We start from the raw sequence: 25,204 nt of genomic DNA on the forward strand, positions 1-25,204 counted from the left end.
AAGGATTGTTAATAGGGGTGCCACGCCTCATTGTTACGTCACAGCACGGAAACCATGTTCCGAATTATACGTTCCGAGATGAGAGGAGCTGGAGGAGCTGGAGGTGGAGGTGCGGGGGTTGGATGCGGAGGCAATCTGGCTCCTGGGCTAATGCCCTCTAAGAAATTTCTAAAGTCTGGCCCAGGGAATTGTTCTCAAGTTTTACTGCAGTTCCATTAACCACTTGGACGATTTGGTGAGCTCAATTAAATTATCTGTTAAAAGCTGCAGTATGCAACTTTCATAACGTTTCTTTCTCCTCCCAGATTTATTAAAACCGTCACAATGTTGCAACAATATGGTACAAGACAAATCTGTGTAAAAAAAAAAAAAAAAAAAAAAAAAAGCCTTCTAGCAGTAATCTGCAGAAATGGACCGGTCAGAAACAACCAATCAGAGCCAGGAGGAGGGACTTAGAGCTGTCAATCAACTTACTGTTCCAGGAAAACCATTTATCCACCGTGATCCGTGGCTATGCTAACTGGCCTGCGCTCACTGCACTCTGGTGTGGGGAACCATCTGCTACCAGAAAGAAAGGGGGAGGTCGTCTCACATTATGCTGTCAACGTAGCGCTAGTTTTAACTAATAAACATTTTCAAAATACATATTTACTTTATTTATTGGATTGCCACATCTCTTGATAATTTTATAGTGTTGTGCTTACCCCACCACCCCCAATTTTTTTTTATTTCTTACATTTCCATGTTTCAGATCAAACAAATTTTAATATCAGTCATGACAATTTCTTTCTTGTAAGAGAAACAAAGTTACTCAACCCACGCTGGCATTATGTGAAAAATTAATTACCAACTGGGAAAGTCAAACTGACCACATTTTCTGGATCATAAGTAGTTCTATTCCCACCATTACATCTAAACAAAATCAAAATTAGAAAAATGTCATAATTTAAAACAACACTGAAGTACTGATTTGTATTAAGTGTCTAATCGTAACACTTCAAATAAAAGGTTTTTAAAGACGAACTGTTGTTGGTTTAAGCAAAACAACCAGCTGCTGTTCAGTGGAAATAGGAATTTTAAAAGTAAAAAAAAATTAAACACGACAGGTTCAAATATGAATAGTCTTCACTAGTTTTATTTACAGATGCACTTTTTTCAGATACTCCTGAATTGAGAGGTCCAGATGAGTGGAAACATTGCAGGCTTTTCCATCAGCAGTTTTATTTTAATCAACCATTTATAGTTTCCACAGCAGGATTAATAATCTTTCTTACTTTATATCTGCAGTTTATGACGAACGTTGCAGGGGTTAGACTGGACAACTCAAGACAAACCTGCAACAGTGAACTGGAGCAACATAGCATTTCAGCTCAGGGCGGGCGATTACAGCCTGTACAAAAATCAAGTCATGCATATTTCAGTTTATACCAAAGCCCTCTAACACTTACATCCACAGGATCAAATATTACAAGAATGGGGGAAGAAAAAAAAAAAAAAAAGGCAAAATCTTTAAGAAAACAGAAACTCATGTCCCCCCTTGCAGAAAGAAACAAAGCAACTGACTGGAGATGCTGCAGCAAAACAACTCAAAAATAATTTACACACATTTTAAACAAGCACCAATCAAACTACAGAATTAGCCTAAAAGTCCAAAGCATCAGTCAGGGATGGTCCAGTCCGGTCTGATCTGTTCCAGGTTTTCAGCTTCAGACCAGCCCTGATGGTTGACAACAGCGTATCCTCTGACCTCTGAAACATGGCTGCATGGTGCAGGTGTGGAAGCCGTGTTTGCAGTGATGAATTAGACATATGCCAGCTTATTAAACCCTAACGCGTTATGTTTAGAAAGTCACTGCTGCTCTGCGAGTCGAAATGAAAACAGTCGATACCCTGGTTGACCACATCGACAACTGAGCTTTGGAAACCCTCTTTTTTTTTTTGGACGCCACGGCAACTAGTCCACCTCCTCCATGTTACTGTAGGACGGTGCCGTGCACTCCGCAGAGTGAGCGAAAATGTCAGCTGGCACCTCCGGGGTGAGGGTGGGGGGTCCTTCAGGGTCCAGGTCTGTCCCAAACAGTGACTGGCTAGAGGCCTGGAAGATAAATCACCAGTTAAACGAAGGATCCTCAAACATTCACACTAGAGAAACAGGAAAAAACAAAAACACTTTCAGTCAAGGTTGTAGTGTGAATTTATTTAGAAAGCAGCATTAATACAGTACTGGAAGGAAATGAAAAGATATTACTTTGATTTTAATCATTTTACAGGTGGCTTCAAACTACTAACTCAGATTCCTTCAGCCTTATTCAACTCTGGATCATTTCAGATCAGAACAGTAGTGATTGTGCTCCCTGCATGACGATATTGCAACCTTCCTCATGCCTCTTCACATCAAGCTCAAAATGACATGTCCAAGTTAAAAGCGCATTAAAACGAGACATATTGCATATATCAGAGTCAAGCATTCATATACCCTAATTTTAATTTATAAGAAAACATTTGAGGATAACAGACCACCTGATGCTGCTTTAGAACCGCTTTCCCTGAGACTCAGAAATGCTCTCGGAAAATCATTTTAAAAAACATGTTTGCATAAAGAAAGAAGGCAGAAATGTGAAAAATGTTGATATTGCTGCCGTTTTGCAATTTATAAATTAAATTCAATTACTTTAAAATATATATATGTACATACTTTGTTACAAAAGAAATGTTCTTCAAAATATATAGGTACAATTTCTCATAGTGCTTTAAAATACAAAAAATATATATATAGTCAGAAGGAAACAGAATTCTGAAATTTGAAGCTTATTCTGCAGCTTTGACTAAAAGAAAAAAATATTGCTTACTACACTTCATTCCAAAATGTAAAGTATGTTTGTGGCTTTAAATATATCATGTAAAAATATATCAAACAAATTAAGACGTAATGAGCTGTTATTAGGCATGGGATGGTTTCTGGAATCAAGGTAACAGCACTGCTCCTCCCCCACATGTTGCTGAACACAAAATTTTAAAAAGCTAAGTTCAGCTAAAGAAGCCCCACCTTCTATTCAGAAAATGGAGAAACATGGCGGATAAATCATGAGCATCCTCTGCTCACTACAGTGGTTTCAGTCAGAGCTTCATCTTCAGATCATCTAACTGTATTTATAAAGGAACTTGAACAGTTTGAGTTGAAATATTTATGCTGTGGCATTTTGAATACCAGCCCAGCCCATACCTAAATTACATTAAAATAAACAGATTACAGTGCAGAAAACATACAGAACGTGTAAAATACGAAAGAATAGGACATTTTAAACTAAATCCACTGAATAAACCCGACAAGAACCAGGAGGAAAGAACCTTCAGGTTGCAGCTTCACTGCAGGAGCCTTGTGCAGAGAAATGAAGGTTTCCTTCAGCAGCAGCAGCTAGCTTCAGGCTAGCTTCCTTACTTCAGTCTAATTAGCCCTCCTAATGTCACTGACCCACAAACAGCCTTGCAGACAAACTACCGGTTCCCAATCAAGAAGCATCAACTAGAAAGTTCCACAGCTTTTAGCTCATCAAGTCTGCTCCAGGTAATAATTACTGACCTCAGATCACTTAGTAAAGAGTGGGCTTATTAAACCTGCAGAATGTAACTTTATATATATATATTATTTACTTTTGGAAACTGTCACTGTGCCATGACAGTATGGCATGAGACAGATGAAAAACAAAAAAAAGCTCCTCTGTCTTCTCCAAGCAGGCCTCGGCAGTGCCAATCATTTTCATGGACAGGCCTCTTACCCTGCTCTCTGCTACGTTGCAGCTAGCGTAGCCTGTAATGAATGCTAAGGCTAGTTAGCATAGCCACCAATGACAGTGGATAAAGGATTTTCCTGTAATAGTAAGTTGTTTATCAACCATTAGCACAATGAGCAGTGAATACATGAGACTGACTGACATTGCCAAGACTTTCCTTCTGGCTCTGATTGGTTGGTTGTTTCTTCAGATGGCAACAGCAGCTCAGGGAGGAGGCAGAGGATATGGATCTTTTCATAAGCTTTCTAACACATAGCATATAGTCAGGACATAGCGACAGTTTTAACAAATATGTAAATAACTTTTGTTTTTTAACAAAAGTTACATACTGCAGTTTTAAAGCTATACATCTACCTTAGCCTCGTCTATAAGACTACTTCTCATTTATTACAGAAACATTACCATAGTCCCATAGAATCCTTTCAGAAAGCATGTAGTGCAATCTTCGTTTCAAATACCTCAGTTATTAGAAAGGTATTTGTCATATTTGAAAGCATTATTATTAAAAGGTTCATCTGATTCTGTATAGAAAGGGATAAACTAAGTTAATAAAGAGAGCGATGACTGCAGTGAGCGTGGCCACCACTAGATATCGCACGCAGTCTTCATCGGGATAGTCTGACATCTTGTGCCTGCGGCGGCGGCGTGCGCCTGCCTCTTCCTCGCCTCTGTTCCTCTGTGCTTGTCGGCTTCGGAGTGCGGAGCGAAACAGTCCGCGAGGCCCTTCGTCGGGCCCCTCGTCTTCCTCCTCCAGTTCCCGCCATATTAGAGAGGCCTGCGATTGGCGGAAACCGGGTGTCAGCTTCTGGGAAAAGGCGAGTTTCTAACAAACACTCAGATCACACTTGGTAACGCCACAGTGAGCTGCCTGCTGAGCAGGAGGGACGACAGGCAGGCCGGAGCTCTTAACACAAAGTATTCGTACCACTTAGAGGCTGGAACCATGAGCTGAAGTTTCATTTATGTGTCACGGATCAATACATGGGAGTACAGAAGTGAAATGGAAGGAAAAGGGTGGAAGGTTTTAAGAGATGACCACACCAGATCCACAGTGTGGAACATGGTGGTGGCAGTATCATGCTACAGCAATTGGAATACAAGTGTTTAGATGAATAGAGCTGAAAATGCAGCAAAAAAAAAAAAAAAAAAAAAAGATTTTAGAGTGATTTGTCTAGAACAGTTTTATTCATAAAAATCTTTGAAAACCATGAATCATTTTCCTTGCACTTCACATGCTGGCCTATTGGATAAAAACAACCAATTATATCCACAGGGACATTGAATGTTACAAGTCAAAAATATGAGAACTTTAAAAAGATTACCATTTAAAAAAAAAACAAAAGGCTAATTTAAAGAAATGATATCATGTGATGTCACCATTTACATGAACCACTCCGTTTCAGATTTCCACAGATTTTGCAGCAACAACAACAAAAGTTCGCTAGTGTAGGAAATGTCTCTTTTTTACTTTGCCAATGTCAACAGAGAAGACAAATGCAAAATGCTTACAGTGGCACATATTGGCTTCAAAATGAAATCAGATTTTTTTTTTTTACAAAACCTTATTTCTGATTACAAACTATTTCTTCCCTCACTTTTTTCTTATAAAACATAAGAAATGACTAAATACTTTCCAACACTTTCTACAGTCATCCCTTCTAGGAGTCCAAATAGATACAAGCTAGAAAACAAGATGGTGGCTCTGGGTGGGATAACGTCACTAAAATATGGAAACACAAGGAATACATTGGTGGAAAAACAACCTGATTTTCCAAAAATTACATTTCCAGAAATAGGAAATTGGATTAAGTGATAAAATGGATTTATTGCCCTTAGAGGCGTTATAAAATGCGCAGCTGTTTTTAAAACATTTTGAATCGGTTAAAGGAGACCTTTGCAGAAAAATCTATGATTAATGGGTGTCGTTTCTCAGACATTTCACACACATGCTGCTGTTTTGTAACCAATTAAAAGCTCCTCCTAGTGGCTGGAACATTTATTGCACCAAACCTCTGAAAAGTAAATGTGAACATCTAATCAACGTGTGATTATGCAGCACTATTTAACATAAACAGCTTTATTTTATGTTACTATGGTTGAAGAAATTATCAACCTTTCATTTAAAGTACAGATCAGAACCCGGGACATAAAAGCAAAGCCTCTTTGTAAAGAAAACCCTGTGGTTTGTTATGGCTGTGGCGCCCTCACCTGGCTGGCAGAGGCTCCTGTGGCTGTAGCTGACTCGGCTCCGGGTGAGAGGAAACGTGGTGGCCTCTCCACAGGGGAGTTTCTGCGGCGGTAGAAAAGGACGTAGGCGTAACGCGTCACCACCTGGCTCTCCTCCACCATTGTTACGGTGCTGTCATCAAACAGCCGCCACCCTGTAGCCACACATGGAAGACAAATTCAGAATGCAATATAATAAAGGAGCACATTTACAGAAAGTAACTAGTGATGTTCTGATGTGAATCAGTCACAGCATTTTTACAGGGTATCTATAGGTTTCAGCAAGCCAAAATTAAGACTATAAGACTTTTTTAATCTCACTTTGAGTAAAATTTAAGACAGAAAAAAATATAAATATAAGGTCTGATTGGAGAAAGTTTCTGAATTACAATCAACAATGGTAAAACAAAATGGGAATCTGGATTTATACCCATAACAGATGGAAAAAAAAAAAAATCTAGCTAGCTAGCAAGGGTATATTAGCCTGGCAACTAGCTGGCTATTCAAGACGGTCTGTGCCTTGAGGAACAGAGTGCAATGAGGATGTCTGCGGGTGACTCAAACTTTTGCCTGACAGAAAAATTTGCGGGAAAAAGAAGAGAAAAAAAATCCAGCTGCGACAAAATTTAGGATCAGTGATTAACATATTTAAGGCCATCTTAAATTTTCTTAATGAAATTAAGACATTTTAAGAACTTAATTTAGACACTAATTTAAGACTTTTACATAATATCTTTAAAGCCCAAAAGTCTAAGTTTTTTTTAAACTGCGTAAAAAAAAAAAAAAATAGAATCACGATCAGAGTAAGCAAAAGTACACAGATATATTTGGGAAGGAGTAAAACTTACCAACATCACTGCGCTGACTGTTCTTGTCACTGGGCAGGCGAGCGTATGCCGTGTAGTGCCCTCCTATCATCCCTCCGTAGTGGTTGATGACTGCATAGAGGTCATAGATGGGGGCCTGCTGCATCTCATCCTTCTGGCCAATGCAGAACTTACTCAGATCCAAGTTCCTGAAACCCAAAATTGTTTAAGAGGTTTAGATTTTCACCAATGTTTCCCTTCTAACAAGCATATTGTGCTGTCACATGCTAAAAACTCTCAGATCAGTTCACAGCAGCTGCAATCACCTGACAGGAAAGTCGACCATGTCATTGATCTTGTCTCTCCAGATGAAGCTTCTGAAGGAAAAACGTTTGAGCTGGATGATCAAAACGTTCGGCAGACGCCACAGCAGGAGCTGCTTGGAGGCCTCTCGGTGCTGCTGGCACTTTGGACAGTACCTGAAAGCAGTCGGGGAGCAGGGAGGAAATAGATATAACAAATTCCGCAACAAGGAACACCAACAGCTCCATAAATATGTCAAAGAAATATTACATTTACAGACATTTCTTTAATTACTGGTTCTGTATTCAAGAGAACTGGCAGAAATTTCCACATATTTCACTCAAGTTTTTGGAGCAAATATTTTAGTACGCTTGAAATAAGACAAAAAAAAAACTCCACTTACGTACAAGTAACTTTTTAGAAAGATATGGCGGAATTATTTGTTTATAAACAACGGATGCGTGCGCAACTTGACTGATGGAAGAGCCACAGAGGCGACTAAACGCTCACTGGTTGCCATGGTTGCCTGCATTTATCTTATTGTTTTAACATTAGCTAGGATGTTAGACAGTGTACTAAACTGTTTATCACAGTGTGATAAAATAAGTTAAACTACCAAATTAACATTAGTGAATGAGATGTGTCCTAATCACCCATAACCATTAAATGCAGGTGAGACAATAAATGACAAGAGAAAATTGCCCATTAGAAGCAATTTTTAGGCAAGTTGATCACTAAGATCATTTGGTCTCAATGAAATATGTCCAGTCCCCCTAAAGACGACAAACATGGAGGTGAGCAGAAAAGGGTTTTCCGAAAACGCAAGTTTTGATAAGACAAAAAAAGGGGGGAATCCAGATTTAGCATGCAAAAGATAAATAAAATAATTTTGTCGTAGTTTGGTCACTATTAGAGGGAAAACGGGGATGTAGTTGCACCCATCAAGGCAGCTGATAAACTAAGAAATTCAGAAATTAAAAATGCAGCAGGCTGAATGGAAGGTAGCGTGAGGTACAGAGATGATGAGCTAAAATTAAAGCCACTGAAAACTGCAGACCCTGCAAAGCTGCATGCGGGAGTTGCGCTGAGTGAAGATAAATTATTTTATAACCTAATTGTAAATAGTTTCAATAGTTAGAATGATGTATTCTTGCCTGCGTTCCGAAGGCAGCATGCGCAGTAGAGCGGCTGCTGACAATGTTATGTCGACTGATAATCCCTCTATAGGAGCTTGATTAAATAAAACATTTCTTCATATTGATGAGAAAACTACCAATACCACAGTCACATTATTTCACTTACAACATGGGGAAAATGTCTTGTTATAAGTGAAATAATCTGCCAGTGTAATTAGTACATTTTAAAATTAAGGAATGTTTTACTTAATATTACTTCCTGCATCTTGCTGAAAAGTTAGTTGTAAGTTAGTTTTGTCTTATTTCAAATGAACTAAGAGACAAAATACGACTTTGTGGTTTTGCAGTCCTGGAAGCACGCCTCTTAGTTGTATTGGGAAAAATGTTTTGGAACCCTAGGAGGGACTGAGGTGGTAAATGTTTGTCCCTACCAGGCCTCTTCAGGTGCCAACACCTCAGGCTTGGTGAAGAGATTGAGGCACTGCTCCAGGGTGAAATGTCCCGCTCTGGCCGTCTCGCTCATGGAGCTGGGGTCGTCCTCATACTCCAGCTCCTTAGAGCTGACCAGCACATACTCCTTCAGACGCTCGTTGTTCTTCCACACCAGCTCCAAGGTCGCGTCATCTACCACGTCTGCGAGAGAATCCTCTGCAGAGAGCGTACGAGGGAAAATTAAAGCCAAGAACCAAAGTTGCATTTTAACTAAAATCTAATTAGAACCGATGATCGTTCTTGTACCTTTCTCATCCAGCCTTTGCTCCTTGTTGTTCGAGTCCAGCAGACCGATGTAGAACTGACTGGCATGACCCGACGCTGCCTCACTTGGCTGTTGGTACCCTGTTACTGCAGCTGCAGATTAAAACCAAAGAAGAAGAATCTGTTAGTGCTGGTCGATAAATCTATTTTATCAAATTGTTGAATTTTTGGCAGATTAAATTTTTGGAAAAATCTGGATTTTCTTAATTCCACCAATACAGTCCTTGGGTTTTCATAGTTCAGAGTGATGTCAGCATGCCCAGGGCGGCCATCTTCTATTGATTTGGACTTTGAATTTATGAAAATAAAGTTATAATATTAGGAGAATGAAGTAATTTTATGAGATCTCCAACATGAAAAGTAAAAAATTAAAATGAACGTTGAGGATTTTGTGAAGTTATACAGTAGTTTAGGTTTTACAGATAATATCTAATTGACAAACTAAATCTTTTAAAACACCGGGATCAAATTATCAAGAGGACTGAGATGGTCACATAAGATCTCTATGCTGGGGTTTTTTTCTCCATAAAAATTACATTTTTCCTTTTAATTTTCTAACTGTTCTTCTGCTAATATTATGACTATATTCTTTTAAATATACAAAACTTCTTGTAGCCTGGCCCTAATGTTCCGTCGGACAACTCACAGAAGGGATGATTGAAGTAGAAAATACTTTACAATATTTTCTGTCAACTGGCATTTCCTACCAGTATGTTCACATATTAACTATTAATTTGCACTTTATAGTAAACATTCAGCATCTTACCATATTTAAAAGTAGCCTGAAACAAATAAACTTAAGGCGTTCTGGACTAAGACAGAAACCTCAGAATAAAATGAATCTTAAAAATGCCAACAGAGTCTAATACCCCTTTTCTATTAATGTGAAAAGGTCCAAGCCTACAGAATTGAAGACTTACACTTCAAGTAAAAAAGTCAACACCATTACTAAACAATGAATAAAGTGCTTAAATTAAAGGAGTATCACAAAATTAACCTGTAAAAAACAACAACAACAAAAAAGTTTAAACTGGTCAGTGTGGCATCTTTGCTCGTTTCCTGCTGGAACAGATACTCCATGAAAACAATCTATTTTTGTGAATTAATCAGGTTGGAGGCGGGTTCAGGCCAGAGCCATCACTCGCCCTGATTCAGACCAAGGCCTGCCATTTAGTGATGCCTGATGTAGAATATAAAGAGAGACCTTTTCTTGGTTTTTACCTTCTGGCCGCACCGCTTTCTCACATGTTGTCTCTTTCTCAGCCTGAGGATCCAGAGAGCAGCAGGAAGTGGAGGAAACGGACTCAGAAAACCCAGAGTCTTTAGTCCGGGTGCTGGAGAGGGAAAAGGAACCAGACGCCTCGGAGTGGATGGCCGACGCCTGGCTGTATTCCCCCTGGAGCTCAGGTGGCAGAGAGGGACTCTCCAAGTCAGCATCGCCAGCCTGTACATCACCGCCCGCCCCCTTGGTCTCGTCTCCGGCTCCAGCACCGTCAGGAGAGCTGAGCACCATTGGCGGTACGTCTAACCGGGACTGGGGTGTTTCAGGAGACGTTCTGCCTGACTGGAACGGGGGTTGGAATACGTTCACAGAAAACCTGCAGGGACGGAGAAATGCCAGGTTTTAGTTACAGATCAGTTGGTTTCATCAGGATTCACACAGTCATCTGCTTCTTTAGCTGATGTGGTGGTACAGATTCTGAGTTTTTCCATTTATGAAACACATCTACAAAATGGTTTTGACTTAAGATATTTTGAAGTAATATCTTGGATCTTCACCAACACAGCAGCAGAATTCATATAAACTATAAAAGTACAACTGTGTTCATCTTCTATTGTTTCACAGCTGTTATGATTTAAAAGCCATGAATGTTTCTAAGAAGAAAAAAAAAAAAAAGAAAAAGTATAAAAAGAGCCTCAGATTAGGATTTCAATTTGCCATTTAGAGGCATCACTTATGATAATCCCATAGCGGATAATAACCGACATGAATTAAAATTCCTTTTAGAATGTTAATCACAAATTCTTAAAAGGGGCAATATTGTATCTTTTCCAGGCACGTAGTGCCACTTTATAGCACAATTAAGTAACCATGTAACCTTTAACTGTTATAAAAAGCTACCTATGTATATGAAATATAACTTTTACAAGAAATTTTACTTTATAATTTAACACCTTAAAATTGGTCCCGTCTCTTTAAAACTCCTGCTTTTTTGAAAGTCATTACGTCGATCCTTTATTAACACTTTTAACATTTTTACTAGAACTTCACTGAGAAGTAGCTCCCATGAGCTAAGCAGTTCCACCAGGTGTTTGCTAATTGCTGCTGGCTAGTCTGAAGGAGCTGAGCAGAGAAGGGCTGCTCTGTGAGGCAGAAGCTTGGAAACTGCAGCTCTCAGGAGGAGCTGCGCCTTGAAGGCGGCACTTGGTTCAACCAGGCTTTGTGAATAGCTGAATGGTTACCATGGAGATTAAAGGATTTGTCAAACATGCATGACAGACTCAAGGCAAAACTCCAAGTATGTTTTTGATGACCAAATAACATTATAACAGGATGCAAAGCTAAACCAAGTACTGCCCCTTTAATCTGCATCTTGATTCATTCTATTAATATGATCTCAAAGCAAACTCTTTCAAACACTGATGATCTAATCTAATATTGTTTTATTCCCAACAAAAACAGAACTCCTGTTTTTGTTAGGGTAAGTTTAATATAAAAATGACTGGCAGAGGAAGTCAAAATGAATCAAACAGGTGAGCAGTTGAGGTGGTGTGATTACCTGGAGTAACCCTCCAGCAGCTGGGCGAGGCGGGCGTAGGACAGGCGGGACTCTGGGACGCTTACGAGGAAGGGTAGGCCTACGTTCTCAGAGTTGGGGCGACATAGACTCTTGTGACTGGGCCAGTGAGTTTTCTGACAATGTCTGGGGGTACAGAAGAGAGAAAATACAGTCAAAGCTGGAGACATTCGCAGTTCGGCTCTGAAATATTCCATGATGCTCACTGATTGCAGTAGCCCACTCGATAGCAGCGGGTGCACCGCTTCAGTTTGTCTTCCTCGGACACCGGAGGTTTCAGGCAGGCAGCGCACTTTGAGATGGGGATGCTGGGCACCTGGAGTTTCTGGAAGGCAAAACGGAGCCGTTCAGATTGGATCGTTGCACCTCAGCTAACGGGCAGAACAAGAAAAGAGTTTTCTTTATTACCTGCTGCACTCTGAGCAGCACCACTCGTTCTTTGGCCAGATCTTTAGAAAGCACCTCGAAGCAGAACAACATATCAGACGGTGACACGGTGTCCAGAGAATGGGACGGCAGGAAGATGCGCTGGAAGCGATTTTTCGCCACCTGGCAGAGAGGAAGAAGAACAAGGACTCCCATCAGGAAAACTTAAGCATTTGTCGTATGATGGTCATTTTAGTACACTGATTATTCTGATAATTAATTGGATAAAAAATATTGTAATAATTTGCACATTTTCCACGTATCTACTTGAGCTTATTTTATACATTAAAAACGTATTTAAAGATGAAAATAAAAATGTAATAATTATTTAATTAAGAAAAACATTTTGTAGCCTAATATCTAGCAACATTCCTTTAGTGACCACTTGATTATTTGGAACAAAAGATGAATTTGCAGCAAAAAAAAAACAACTAAAAAATCTATCAACATATGAAAATCTCAGCCATTTCTGTTCCACTACTGATGGTATTCAATGGCTGTTTTTACTTTAGTTGGCACTAATTATTATTGTTAATTATAATAAAACTGTATAATTACTGAATTATATAGTTTTCTGCATTTACATAAGAATCAGATTTATTCAGTCCTTCAAGGATTTCACAATTGTTTTTGTAATTCTTTTTGCAATCAAAAAGAATTGCAAAAATTTTTGCCAATATTTTGAGGGGCTATTTTTGAAATATTTCTTAGGAATTTTGTCATCTTTTTCTCTTTAAGCCCATCTAAAAATCTTCATTTTAGATCAAGATGAAGAAAAAGAGAAGCACATGGATTTGGACACTAACATTATTATTATTTAAACTTAAAGTTGGATTTTTGTTACTTGCTGTATTGATCACAAACTAACTTGAGAGCAAGTAAGGATGAGGCAGCACTGCAGTAAAAAATGATTACTGCCACTTGCAGGTGGGGAATAGCATCACTTCAACTAAATATTTTGGGTCATTTGTGTGGAAAATTTGCAATAAATAATTCTGTGCAAAAAATGCAAGAATATGTAAACTTGGCTTGTATTTCTGCAAAACATTGGTCAAAATTATGTGTATAGACAAATCTTAAGAATAAAAATGTACATAAAAAAAACAACAAAAAAATCAAAAGAAAAACTAACCTCCGCCAGTCTGAGGTTCTCAGATTTAACTCTCACACTCCTGGAGATGGATTCCAGAACCTCAGCAGTGCTGGAGTTCTCCTTGCTCACACTAACCAGAAACTACGACACACAGTGGAAAAGTGTGTTAAAGGGGGGGTCAAAGTGCAAATGGTCATGTCAGGTAACCAGGAGAAGCAGAGAGCACAAATGATCATTTCACCTTGATTGGTTTTTTATGAGGTTCTTTAGCAAAGTAGAAAACAGAGAGCACTTTTTGTTTTTGTGGCAACGGGACTGGGAGGTACAGGAAGGGGTCAAAGGTGATGGAGACCTGTAAAAAGAAATAGTAGGGAGCTTGAGACGGGGTGAAGCCAGGTCTGTCATCCCACGTTTTAGTGGAGCTGAATGTTACCTTGGAGCATGTGGGGCACACTAGCTTGGATTTAAACTGGCCTTGGAACAGATCCACGATGAACGAGTCGTTTCTCATCTTGTGCCGCTGCCATGCCTCCTCTGCCACCACCTGCAACAACAGGAAAAAAGAAACAATCAGTTGAAAGCAAATTTTGACTTGGTTTTGCTTAATAGAAAAAAAAAAAAGTAAATCTCCCATGGGGCCAATTTTTCACAACCAGCCCACCTCATCAAGCCGTCCGTCAGAGTCGACCGTCTCGGTGTAGGGTTTGTTCTGGATCCGGTTCAAGTCCTCGTGGAGTCCGTCCAGGAGGAACGCCATGAACTCCTGCGCATCGTGCTGAGCATAACCTGTGAACTGGCTGGCCTTACTGGCCACGATCGCCTGCGAGATCAGAAGGGAACGTAGGAGTTCAGACGAGACTCGTGAAAAGGATTGTGAGAGAAATGGAAGAAATATTCCAAGCAAGTTAGAAAATCCCGCTTAATTAAAATACCTTTAATTTTGATGGTTGGAAGGCATGATGAGTCCCTTTCCACAGAGCCCTGAGCAGAACGGCAAAGCCGATGGCCAGCCTGCCTCCGGTTCCCAGCGGATTACTGCAGTTGATCTCGGATTCAAACGCTCGGTCTGACAGGGAGAGATCAGGAGGTTTTAACCAAGACAGGAAAACATCAGCACCTTATAGTAAAGCAATTTAAACATAGAAAAGTCTCAAATCGGAACCTTTGTAATCGCATGTTTCTAGTACGCCCATAAATCTGAAGCACAAGCGACATCTGCAAACATCAATGGACAATAAAACCGCTTCTCTTGGTTCAGTTCTGCTTCAAAAAAGTAACTGGTGGGATGCTGACTGTCATTGAGCTCAAGTTGTGGTGAAAGGAGTTAGCTTATCAGCTAAACTATTCAAGCCAAATTAGCATCTCAATGCTAAACATGTAGCAGCAGCACAGAGGTCCCCAACGCCGATGTCAGTGTCCACATTTCTAAAGTTACATCAATGATCAGGGCTTCCTGGAACACTGACAGCTAAATGGCTACAATAACACTTTGCATCTATTTGACAATTGAAAAATCCAAACAGATTAAAAACAATAAATACCTTTTTTGTTGAGCTCGTATATCTATTTATTGAGTGATTCAGCAGCAAAAAGGGTACTTGAATTGAAAATCTTGCTTGTTTTACATAGTTTTTCATTAAAATGCAATAAATTAATTTCAGTTAATTAAATTAGCTCAATTACAAATTTGAAGTTTCCACTAATTCTATACAAGCTCCTAATGTTCTGCATTAATCACTAATGTTTTAAAGCTTGAACAGCTAAAAGTGATCCAGATAAATTCTGTTGATGTTGAATAAACCATTTGGTTCTTGGTTAGATGATCATGGATCACCCAGAGCAGTAACGTGGTTGTGTTTACCATGGAAGTAATCCCTGAGTTCTCTGGTGTTGGACAGGGATTGGATGACGCTGTTCATGAAGCAGGTGTTGCCCAGGTTAACCAGTCCTGTGAATCCAGGCAGACACACCTTCTTCTCCTCCTCTTCCTCGTGGCACTCGTTAGCAGCAGGTGGTGCATGCGTCATGGGCTGCACCATGCAAGTAGGCTTGGGCAGAGGCTTGAAACACAAGCACACATTTCCCAAATTATCTTCACACACATCTTAGTTTATGTTGCTTGCTTGAGCTGGAGTAACCTGTTGTGTTTTCCCCTCACCGTGGTTACTGTGGGCTCCGCCTTGGTGATGTTAACATGCTCAGAGACGGAGCGGGGAGCTACAGTATCCAGACCAGTTTCCTCCACTCCTCTGGGAGACGCCTTGGGCACCTTGGTGGGCTCCTCTCCGACCCTCGGGGGTTCCTCCTTGGCTGGGAGGCTGTGCTGACTGCTGCCTGGCTGGCTCTTCTCCATGCAGGCAGGGCTGGAGGGCACAGCAACCTTAGCACCACCCACTGCACCTTAAACAGGACAACAGAGCTTGTGGTTAGAAGATCACCAACAGACTCACCGTGAATTGTGCTAAATATTACAGATTTCCTAAAAAATGATTTATTTTGCTTAAAAACAATTCTGTAGAAAGCTAAGCCTGCCACAATAAATTTTGCTGGACAATACATTGGCCCAGAGGTTATCACAATAAACAATAATATTGTTGATTTCAAGTAATATAATGGGGCAAAGGTATAATAATGCAACAACACATTCTAAAAAAATCAATAAACTTTAAAATTCTAATGAACATTTAACACTGGGACTAGAAGACTTTTTAAATATCCAAAATAAGCAACAGAAAGAGCAAATAAAATGAATTATTACATTCTTTAAAGTCTTTGAGAGAATTAAATGGGACTAAATAGAAAGCTGGCAGCAGACCTTGTGAGGCCGGGGCCTCTAGGCCACCCCAGCGCTGACTGTGTCTCTTCTTCAGGGTGATGTCCAGGCGGGACGGGGTGAAGGAGTAGCTGCACTGCTCCGGCTGGATCAGGTTCCTGACACACAGGAGGTCACATCACACTTTTTCAAATAGCTCGCCTTTATGCCATCAACTTCATGCAGAACTTGCACTTTTTCAGACCTTCGTTTCAAAGTGTTAGTATTAGTTGGAAATACCAACTAGACAATTTCCTTCATGCTGTTATTAACCAGTTATAAGGAAATCCGAGCAGAGCAGCTACCTGAGTTTAACTTGCCACTTGAACATTGTGTTTGGCCCACAGCCTGAATGAAGCCGAAGAAAGTTCACATCGCTGTCAAAGAGCAAACAATAAGTCAATGGTTCTGATAAACAAAGAAGCAAAGCTTCTGCTTTTTAGCAGCATTTTCAGGTGAGCCACCTTGTCTGGAAGATGAGAGTGAAGTCCTGCTCTCTGAAGATGACTCTGGCTGTTTCCCTGCAGATTCCCTTCATGTAAACGTTGACCACCATGAGGTCTGTGCCCTTCTCGTATGAGTCGTTTTTCACCAACGGCAGGTTGACCATTGGCTCGGGGGCTGCAGGGGATTTTTAGAGACAAAAAAATACCTGAGCCAACAAGTGATAAATAAGAAAATACAGAATGCTTCCTCACAGTTCCATTTATCTGGACAGGATGTGATCACGGTTTAGCCCCAGGGTATTAGAAGCCTGACAGGCCACCAGGTTTTACTTTGCCCCCCCCACCAGGCTAAGTGTTGATTATTTAATTTTTTTTATACGCCAGTAACAGTGATAGAGATGAGTTAAGCTGGGTTTATAGTTGATACACTGAACTCAGCACAGATTACCGTATGTCAGCAACCTAAGATTCAAACCGGTCTGTTTGGAAGATGCTCCTGTACCGGCATTTACATGATCCCTCTTTGAAGGCTCATTTTGGAGAACACAGCACAAATGTACGTATCAAATATCAAAGCCTTATGGCAAACTGCAAGTATCAATAGCAATGTAAATAGGGGGACGCAGATTTTAGGGCATTTGCACTGCAAGGGCAGAGACAAGGTTGTTGATATTTTTGAAACATGGACCTGGCATTCTGCTCCACTCATATTCACGTCCAGTTTAACAATGAAGTTTGGTATGACCTTCAGCTCACTCCGTTTTCAGATAAAAAAGCATCAGTAATCTTTAGCAATATATTGTTTATTTAAAAGATTATTTGATTATACAGAAACACTAGTTTTTTTTAGTCCACCGTTGTATTTTCATTTCCAAAAGCGCACCTTAGGACAATTTCTGGGAATGTTCGTAACGTTCTCAAACTAATGGTAATGATTAAAGAGTTGGAATAATCCCAGCTTCCTCAAAACATTTCCATTTAAATTGATTCTGCATTTGTAACCAACCTTCCTGTTGCATCACATCCAGAGTGGGCTCTTCCTTTGACTGGTCCCGTTTCTCCTCTCCGTCAGAAGTGCTCGACTTCGGCGTTAGATCTGCTGATTGACTCTGCCTGTGAGCTGCGCCGGCAGCCAGTTCTGGTAGCGTCTCTGTTATCCCAGGCTGCTGGGATGTGAATGCGTCCTGCTGGGATTCGCCCTTGGTGGGATTTTCTTGCAGCTCAAGGTCAGTTCCATCTCTTGGCATCTGTGGAGAAGAATCCGTGTTCTTGTTGGATTTGGCTGGGTTCTGGAAGCAATCGGTGATTTCAGGAGCCGTTAGCTGGCCGTCAGTCCCAGGTATTGTTGTTTCGGACATGTCTAATGACTCGTCTGTCTTCACCACCTTCACACAAAAAGATAGATATTAGTGTTCTGGAGGCAACAAAGACATCCGTTAGCGCTCCATTGACTTTAGACTGAATATTCACTACTTTTCTTCTCCAGAAGGAAGCAGGTTACCAAATTTCAGTTTAAACCAAAGTCAGGTGTAACATGATATCAGCATGTCCAGAAGTCTTCCTTATCCAGGCTGCAGTGATACAAGGAGATATTTTTTCACTCTAATGAAAAGGAAGAATTGCCTTTTATTTTAGTGATAAAGATCCCAACCACACAAGGCTTTTAAAGTCTGAACAAAAAAAATTAAACAAAGAAAATGAAAAAAAAAAATTTTCCAGGTTCTTACTGTAGTAGATAATTTCTCCAGCCAACATTTTACAACTTGGTAAATAATAAAATAATAATAATAGTGATAAAAAAAAAACAAAAAACACTTCATTCTGATTGACCAAGAGACTTCTCCCAGGGCAAACGCTTGAGAATCTGAAACATTTTTGAAACAATAAGTGGTTCTCAGAACAAAAATGAGCAGAGGCTTTAGACGAGCACCGTCTCACCTGAGCTCTGTCTCCAGCAGCCGCCCCTGGTGCTCCAGATTCCTGGCTGCCTCCCTCCTTCTCTTCTCTGTTGTCTTCATGTCTGTGTGAGCTGAGGTGAGGAATTTTACCAGCATCTTCAGTAGATCTGATAGAGGTGGGCTCCCCTTCTGCGTCTTTGCTCATGTTGGGCAGCCGCAAACTGTGTTCCTGAGATGGCTGCTCGCCTTTTGCGGCTGCCCTTGGCACGATGCTGGCGCCCGAGCGGTCATCGGAGCCCTTTTTCACCTGGACCGAGTCCGCGGCTGCCTTGTCGCCCGCTTTGTTTTTGAAGCAGCGCTTGAAGCCGCGCTCGGGCCTGCCAGCGCTGCGGCTCTGCTCGTCGTGTGCAGGTGACGAGGGAGGCCGAGGCTGCAGCTGCTCTAAAGCTAATCTGGCTTTCTCTGACGACTTCAAGGTGGAGGGTTTGGTTTCATTTCTGGACTCTGGTCGGGCCACGTCCTTTTCCTTCTTATTTGACTGAAAGAGTTGAGAAAAGAAAAGAAAAGAAAAGAAATGAGGCCATTTAACAAACGCCAACATGGTGAACTTAGCAATTAGCTTTTGAAATTAAGTAACTGTAGAGAAAAATGGTATTTTTTTCTGGTCGTCTTTCATCTTAAGTGGGTTTTTGGCCTCTGTATTTAAAACCACCAAGTTCATTAAAGGAAATATAAAGTTTTTGTTGCTTTGCAATAGAGATGCAGATTTTTTTTAAATTTTATATAGAATCAAAATTCTGAGTCATGGGAATTCTAAATTGATTCAAAATGTTCAAAAATCTATTTTAAAATGTTTTTAAGTTGTATATTTTTTGCCGCTCTTATTTGCGAGTATACTGCATACCGAATTACATGTCCACCATAATGCAGCATAGTATTTATAATTTTATAGAAATGTTTTAAATAAATGTTCCACTTCTTTACAGTCTTTTCATCTCGTCAGTCACATAATTTCAACAATATCTCCAGGCTGTTTGAATAGACAAATTGGTTTCTGAATTAAAAATAGTTTCCAAGTCAAATCATGACCCTAAAAATGGAATCAAAAGACATTGAAAGATTCACATCTCTGCTTTGCAATCCCACTCACAACTTTAGACAGATGCATATTGTAATTTTAGTAATAAAGTAAAATATATTTCTGTCTAAAGTTTGAACGCAGACGTATTTTGAAGGACAGCAAAAAGAGGAAGAAAAACATTGAAAGCGACTCACCTTGAGAGACGGCCAAATGTGAAACGGAATCTTCTTGTGCAAAATGAGATGCAAAAATCCACCTTTCTCCTTGTACTGTGCTTTACTGCATGAGGCCTCGATTTCCTCCTGCAACTGACAGCTCCACTGCCGCCCATCTGAACAATTAGAGACAAACCAAAATACAGTCAAAAGGAATATTTACAAACACCTGCCTGAATCCATTTTACTTAGTTGCAGTTATTAAGGTTTTAGCAAAGCCAACCTGGGAAAGACACATTGCAGTTTGTGTCGGTGAAAGTGGTGTCGATGTCCTCTGTCCTCTGCACCCCGTCTCCACAGCGCAGTCTGACTGTCACTTCATTCACGTTCTGCTTCCAGTCCACAAACACATCTAGACAAAGGTTATAGAACTGAACCAGTCAGTACTGGAAGTAAACCAGTACACAAAAATACACATGACCATCTGAACTTCAGAAAACATGCTACTGAAACATTAAAATGGTCGTAATTAATTTATCACATTTAAAAAACTGCAAGGTCAAAATTGTTCTAGTATCAAAATGAAGGCAACAATCCAGAGGTCTATAAAACAAAAACGACACTCTAGTTATAGAGGGAGAATAAATAAAAATGGCACATGGAAAAACCACCATTTCCACATATAAAAACACTGATGTGAATATCCCTATGAAAGTATGCACTTGCTACACAAAATGTTTAACAGAAATAGATGTTTTGCACACATAAATGGACATCGTTTAAATTTTAGAAAAAAATCAGACCGTTTATACTATTATAGCATATCTCACTGATAATCATTTTCAGTTTGAACTCTTCTAAAGTGATGAATCGGCTAAAACAGTGAACCTCAGAATAGCTATTATTGTAATGCATTCCCATTTTCTACAAGCTCAAGCTGATATGACATCTTCCAGCTGAAAACATGTTTTTTATATACTGCTCAAAAAAATAAAGGGAACACTTAAACAACACAACAACACTGATTGACCCGACGAGGGTCCCCGTTGTCAATCAGTGTTGCTTCCTAAGTGGACAGTTTGATTTCACAGAAGTTTGATTTACTTGGAGTTATATTGTGTTGTTTAAGTGTTCCCTTTATTTTTTTGAGCAGTGTATATATGTATAGGAAATAAATTCACAAGACCTTTCATCAGAAAATCAAAACTAACCCTTTACTAAGATTTTTGATAAGTTCTTGCGCTAAGATGAGGTCATTTTTCAGCCCCATCAAAATGGATGCATTTCGCAAATTTGCAATGAAAGAACTTTTATCGCATCACGAGTTATGCAATCAACAACCAAATATTACTGCGGGTGAAAACATTGAAGAGGACAACAGGAAGTGGTAGAACAATTGTTTCTTTATTCTGGACAGTGTGCAGCTGGTTCCACCAGAGCTCCCACGGCATCAGGCAGTTCATAAAAAGTTGTGAGTCAACCCCATGTGTTGAATCCAGAGTTCTCCTGTAAGACCAAAATATCTACAATTTCTAAAAAAAATTAGGGCTACATAGCCACTGCCAAGTGTAAGTTGTTTGTTGCTCCAACGTCTGAATTAGACACCTACATCTCCTCTGATGACTGAGGAGCACTAGTGCCATGGCTGCATTATAAATGTATGCATCTGTCCACATCTGTTGCTGCCATGATTTTAAATAACTTATAGCATAAACAAGCTTATTCATGCACGATTTCAATTTAATTTATTATTTAACAGAAACAATGCAATTGCAAAATTGTGTGTGTGTTTTTTTTATCTTAGCAGAATATAAAAGAATTAAGACACATTTGTAATGGAAACACAGCAACAGAGGAGCAGCACTGCACCACTCCCAAGTTATCCAGTGATTACCCACAGTAATTTCAACCAGTCAAATAAACTGGTTACTTCAGTAGCATGAGTATTTTATTTATTCTCACCTTTCTTGACCTCTGCCAGAACACCGTCCAGTGCTGCATTGGCTGCTGCTGCTGCCCTCTTGGCCTCTCTGCTCTCCTGGTTGGCCTTGTCCTTCTGTTTCTTCTTACTGGTGCTGCTGGTCTGTTCTGAGCCGTTTTCCCTAGCGCCTCCTCGTTGCTGAGCCCCACTACGACGCCCCGCAGTCTCGCTACCAGCTACTCGGTCCCCGCCGCTGCTGGCCATCTTCAGGCACTTAGCGCTAACCGGCCGCCCGTCGCCAGAATCACTACCGCTGCTGGGCTCGGAATCTGAGGTGTGTCTCTTCCTGCCTGGCCCGGCTATCTTGGCGACGATACTGGTCGGAACTCTCCCAGAACAGAATCAGGGTGCTGATCGCGGTGTCGGAACCTGCAGCATCAGAAATAACATTAAATTATTTTAACTTGGATTTTAATAAAAAATAATGAAAAACAAAATTGAAATTATAAAAAACTTAAGATTGAAAAATTTGAGATACATTTTTTATTTTATTTTTGAGTTTCTTTCCCCCTCATTTTCCCTCCAACTTTCTAAAGCCCCCACAGCGTCCCCCTGGCGGCAGCTACTATGAAAAACACTGCAGTATTTTCAATCTCGACATTTATCAGAGAAAACATTTTACTATGATCTTTTGTCATTTAGCGTAGACTCCACGTTTGTTTTAACAAAACCTCAAGTTAGCTTCACAACTTTAGAATAGAAACTGCTGGTTTAGAGGGTTTCATGTGAAACGAAATTAAACCAAACCAAACCGGACAGCTACCTGGAAACGAGAACATGACTTGAAGCACCTATAAAGCAGCAGTGACAATAAAAAATAAAAATAAAAACAGAAGATAAAGTAGATCACACAGCGGCATACAGTGACTGACCAATAATTAGCTCTGAACTTCCAAAACTCGTTCCATCATTATCTTCTATACTTTTTGTGAGTGTATGTTCATTATAAAGTGTATTGTTTCAATCTGCGTTTAATATTGCGTGTAAACTTTAATTTCAAAAGCTTACTTTCCATTTTGAATCAGTTTGTATGCAGCAATACTTCTAAACCGTTACCTTGCGCTTTATGTTCATAATACAGATTTAATTTGTTCTGCTTGTTCCATAAGCACATCTTAGCATGCTGTTTGTTCACTGATTATTTTTTGTAAACCTAAAAAGCCTCTGGATAGTTACTGAGATTAAAATACACACAAAATATATTAATTATGTGACATATGAGGGCAACCGACTGCACTTGATGGTATTAAGGGCATCAAGTTGAATACAAAAGTTTACCACAATTTTTTTTAGATTAAAAAATGTGAATACTTTTGCAAGGATCATTATGTTTGTAGTGTTGGATTTATATCCGAGACTCCTGTTATCAACTTTTAAAGATAATTTAATCACTGAATGTATCTCTGAAGAATACATTCATTTCTGGATTTTAAATATCAGTCATATGAATTAGCAAATATTTGATGTGAAATATGTATGTTTTAAAACGTACAAAAATACGTTACTTGGTGTTTCAGGTATATAAAGCTGGGGCGAAAAGAGTTAGAAGCTCCTTTATATACAAACATTAGGGCTTTAAGCCAATTAGGAGCAGGTTTCAAATAACGCTGAAAGGGAACACGGCCATTACAAAAGAGCCTATCCTACCCTCTTTTCCCTAGCCTAACAAAACATTCAGCAAGTACCGTACGATAAAAGTAAATAATAAATAGAGCAACATAAATTTATAAGAGTGAGCATTTATCGAGATACGAACCCTGCTCATAAAAGCAAATGGCTTTATTAGACGACTTGCCCTTACAATTGGCAGCTCAGTAGCTGGTGAGCTAGCCGCCTGAAAATAATAGCGTTTAATGTCCTCTCATGTCTATTAAAAAGTGACATTTAACTACACTACTGCGGCGTCAAAAAATGACTACATTTAGTCATTAGACTTAACTAAAGCGTACATGTGTAAACAAAGTAATTATTCACTGGTGCGCTAACTTCTCCTTTCCGATAATTTCACTGTAAAGGTTGTATTGATCCATTATTATTATTGCCATCATCACTATCAGTGTAAATTCATAGGTGAGGTCGCTAAACCTGAAATGCAGCAGCATTCTACCCGCAGAGAGCAGGAAAGGCTCAACGGCTAATGTCATTAGCAACATGCTAAGTGTAACTGAAACGAAAGGGTTGACACGGCTACCAGACAATAAATAAACGCTTACTGAAATTTCGTGACAACAAGCTTCCGGGTGTTTTAAACCCTAATATCTCCTATCACAGTGAAACTGAAGGCCTACTTACCTTAAACGTGATTGTAGTTCCGCCTGAACTCACAATAGCGGGCGACTCCTTAGCGCACTCTCCGGCTGCTGCTAAGCTTCTTCACGGCCTCGGGCTGCTGCGCTGTTTCTGGCCGGACTCGAAACCCCCGCAGTCTACGGTGTTTCTAGAATGTTCTACATCTAACCAGGACCCATTTCTGTCAAACTAGCACGGCTTTTCCGATACTAAGGAAAAACACAATGTCCAAAATCGAACTTACTGCGTTTGTGTCATTGTCTTCGGCGGGTAGAACCTACTTTGTGGGAAACAAAATATACTGCCCCACCAGACCCGAAATGACTGCCAGTCTGCGCTACTTCCTGAATACCACGCACACGTGATCTGAATACAGTCTCCCTCTCTCTCTCGCTCGCTCATTGGCAACTTCGGGTCCTGCGAGGCTGAGAGATCTCCAGTCGGTTTACTTTACAGGTAACAAAAGTCTCAGAATCATTGCGAAATTACATTGTTCAGTTGTTAATTAAAAGCAAAGTAAACTTAAAAAATAAAATACATTTATTAACGTAACTAACGTCATATAGATTTTCAGATAAACAGAAAAAAAAGTATCATTCAATGTTGAGGGCGGTGGGGGGGGAGAAGAAAAAATACACCCAGTAATTTGCCATTTAAGTTAAATTATGCAACTAAGTCCCCAGTGGAAATAACCGGGCTCAGCAGGCTCGTTGACTAAAACGTGGCATCAGAAAGCTCACACCTAATAAGGAGAGTGCTTGCATTCAAAACAAATAATGTTTTCAACGTGGCAATATGTGATTATTGAAAAAACAATGTTCAGTTTTTTTACAAATGTGCAAAAAAAAGTTTTTTTACACATTTGTTGTAAAATAGAACAAAACAAAAACAAATGTGTACTAATCTGTACATCTCGTACAGATAATGAAGAGACAGCTAATCTGTGGGGGAAAAAAATCAAGCTCCCCTGGCTTCTTCAAGTGCTCTCAGTGATACTAGACTCAACCAATAAAAATCCAGGAGGAGGGTCTTAACACTGTAAATCATGCTGGCATACCTGCTACAGCTTCTTCCCAGAGTCTGTCAGGAATGATAAGGTTAGTTAGCATGGCCACCAGTGACAATGGATAAACATTTTTTTCTGAAATAGTAAGTTATTTCTTCGCCATTAGCACATTGAGCAGCGTGTAGATGAGGATGATTGACA

General features: G+C 39.8%; 1 protein-coding gene across 5 annotated transcripts; it reads right to left on the reverse strand.

The window, feature by feature from the left end:
- Positions 1–1,119: 1,119 nt before the first annotated feature.
- usp19 (ubiquitin specific peptidase 19) lies at positions 1,120–24,361 on the reverse strand. 5 transcript variants are annotated; one of them, XM_008412793.3, is made up of 27 exons: positions 24,242–24,361; positions 24,001–24,161; positions 21,690–22,077; positions 20,011–20,139; positions 19,767–19,903; positions 18,532–19,029; positions 17,600–17,978; positions 16,612–16,768; positions 16,453–16,524; positions 16,151–16,266; positions 15,494–15,735; positions 15,197–15,395; positions 14,268–14,401; positions 13,997–14,155; positions 13,769–13,879; positions 13,577–13,687; positions 13,375–13,476; positions 12,225–12,365; positions 12,023–12,141; positions 11,799–11,942; positions 10,240–10,616; positions 9,001–9,111; positions 8,694–8,910; positions 7,150–7,302; positions 6,866–7,032; positions 6,000–6,172; positions 2,177–4,566 (listed from the first exon to the last, which is right to left on the reverse strand). In XM_008412793.3, the coding sequence occupies exons 3-27, from the start codon at positions 21,910–21,912 to the stop codon at positions 4,303–4,305; spliced, it is 4,635 nt and encodes a 1,544-aa protein (XP_008411015.1). In that variant the 5' UTR covers positions 21,913–22,077; positions 24,001–24,161; positions 24,242–24,361; the 3' UTR covers positions 2,177–4,302. The 5 variants fall into 5 exon arrangements, with proteins under 5 accessions (XP_081464760.1, XP_008411017.1, XP_008411015.1 ...); XM_081608634.1 differs by lacking the exon at positions 2,177–4,566 and adding an exon at positions 1,120–2,095 and having other exon boundaries at positions 15,494–15,729; positions 24,001–24,357; XM_008412795.3 differs by lacking the exon at positions 2,177–4,566 and adding an exon at positions 1,120–2,095 and having other exon boundaries at positions 24,001–24,357.
- Positions 24,362–25,204: the final 843 nt, after the last annotated feature.

Source organism: Poecilia reticulata, chromosome 7 (assembly GCF_904066995.2).
Source record: "Poecilia reticulata chromosome 7, P_reticulata-male-v2, whole genome shotgun sequence".
Taxonomy (NCBI): domain Eukaryota; kingdom Metazoa; phylum Chordata; class Actinopteri; order Cyprinodontiformes; family Poeciliidae; genus Poecilia; species Poecilia reticulata.

Bases quoted from the DNA above. Each gene is read 5' to 3' on its own strand.
- usp19 (XM_008412793.3), bottom strand. From the start codon at position 21,912: ATGGCCAGCAGCGGCGGGGACCGAGTAGCTGGTAGCGAGACTGCGGGG. The intron at 14,402-15,196 runs GTAAACACAACC...TCTCCCTGTCAG, and splicing joins ACTCAGGGATTACTTCCATG to ACCGAGCGTTTGAATCCGAG. The intron at 13,477-13,576 runs GTGAAATGATCA...TGTGTGTCGTAG, and splicing joins CTCATAAAAAACCAATCAAG to TTTCTGGTTAGTGTGAGCAA.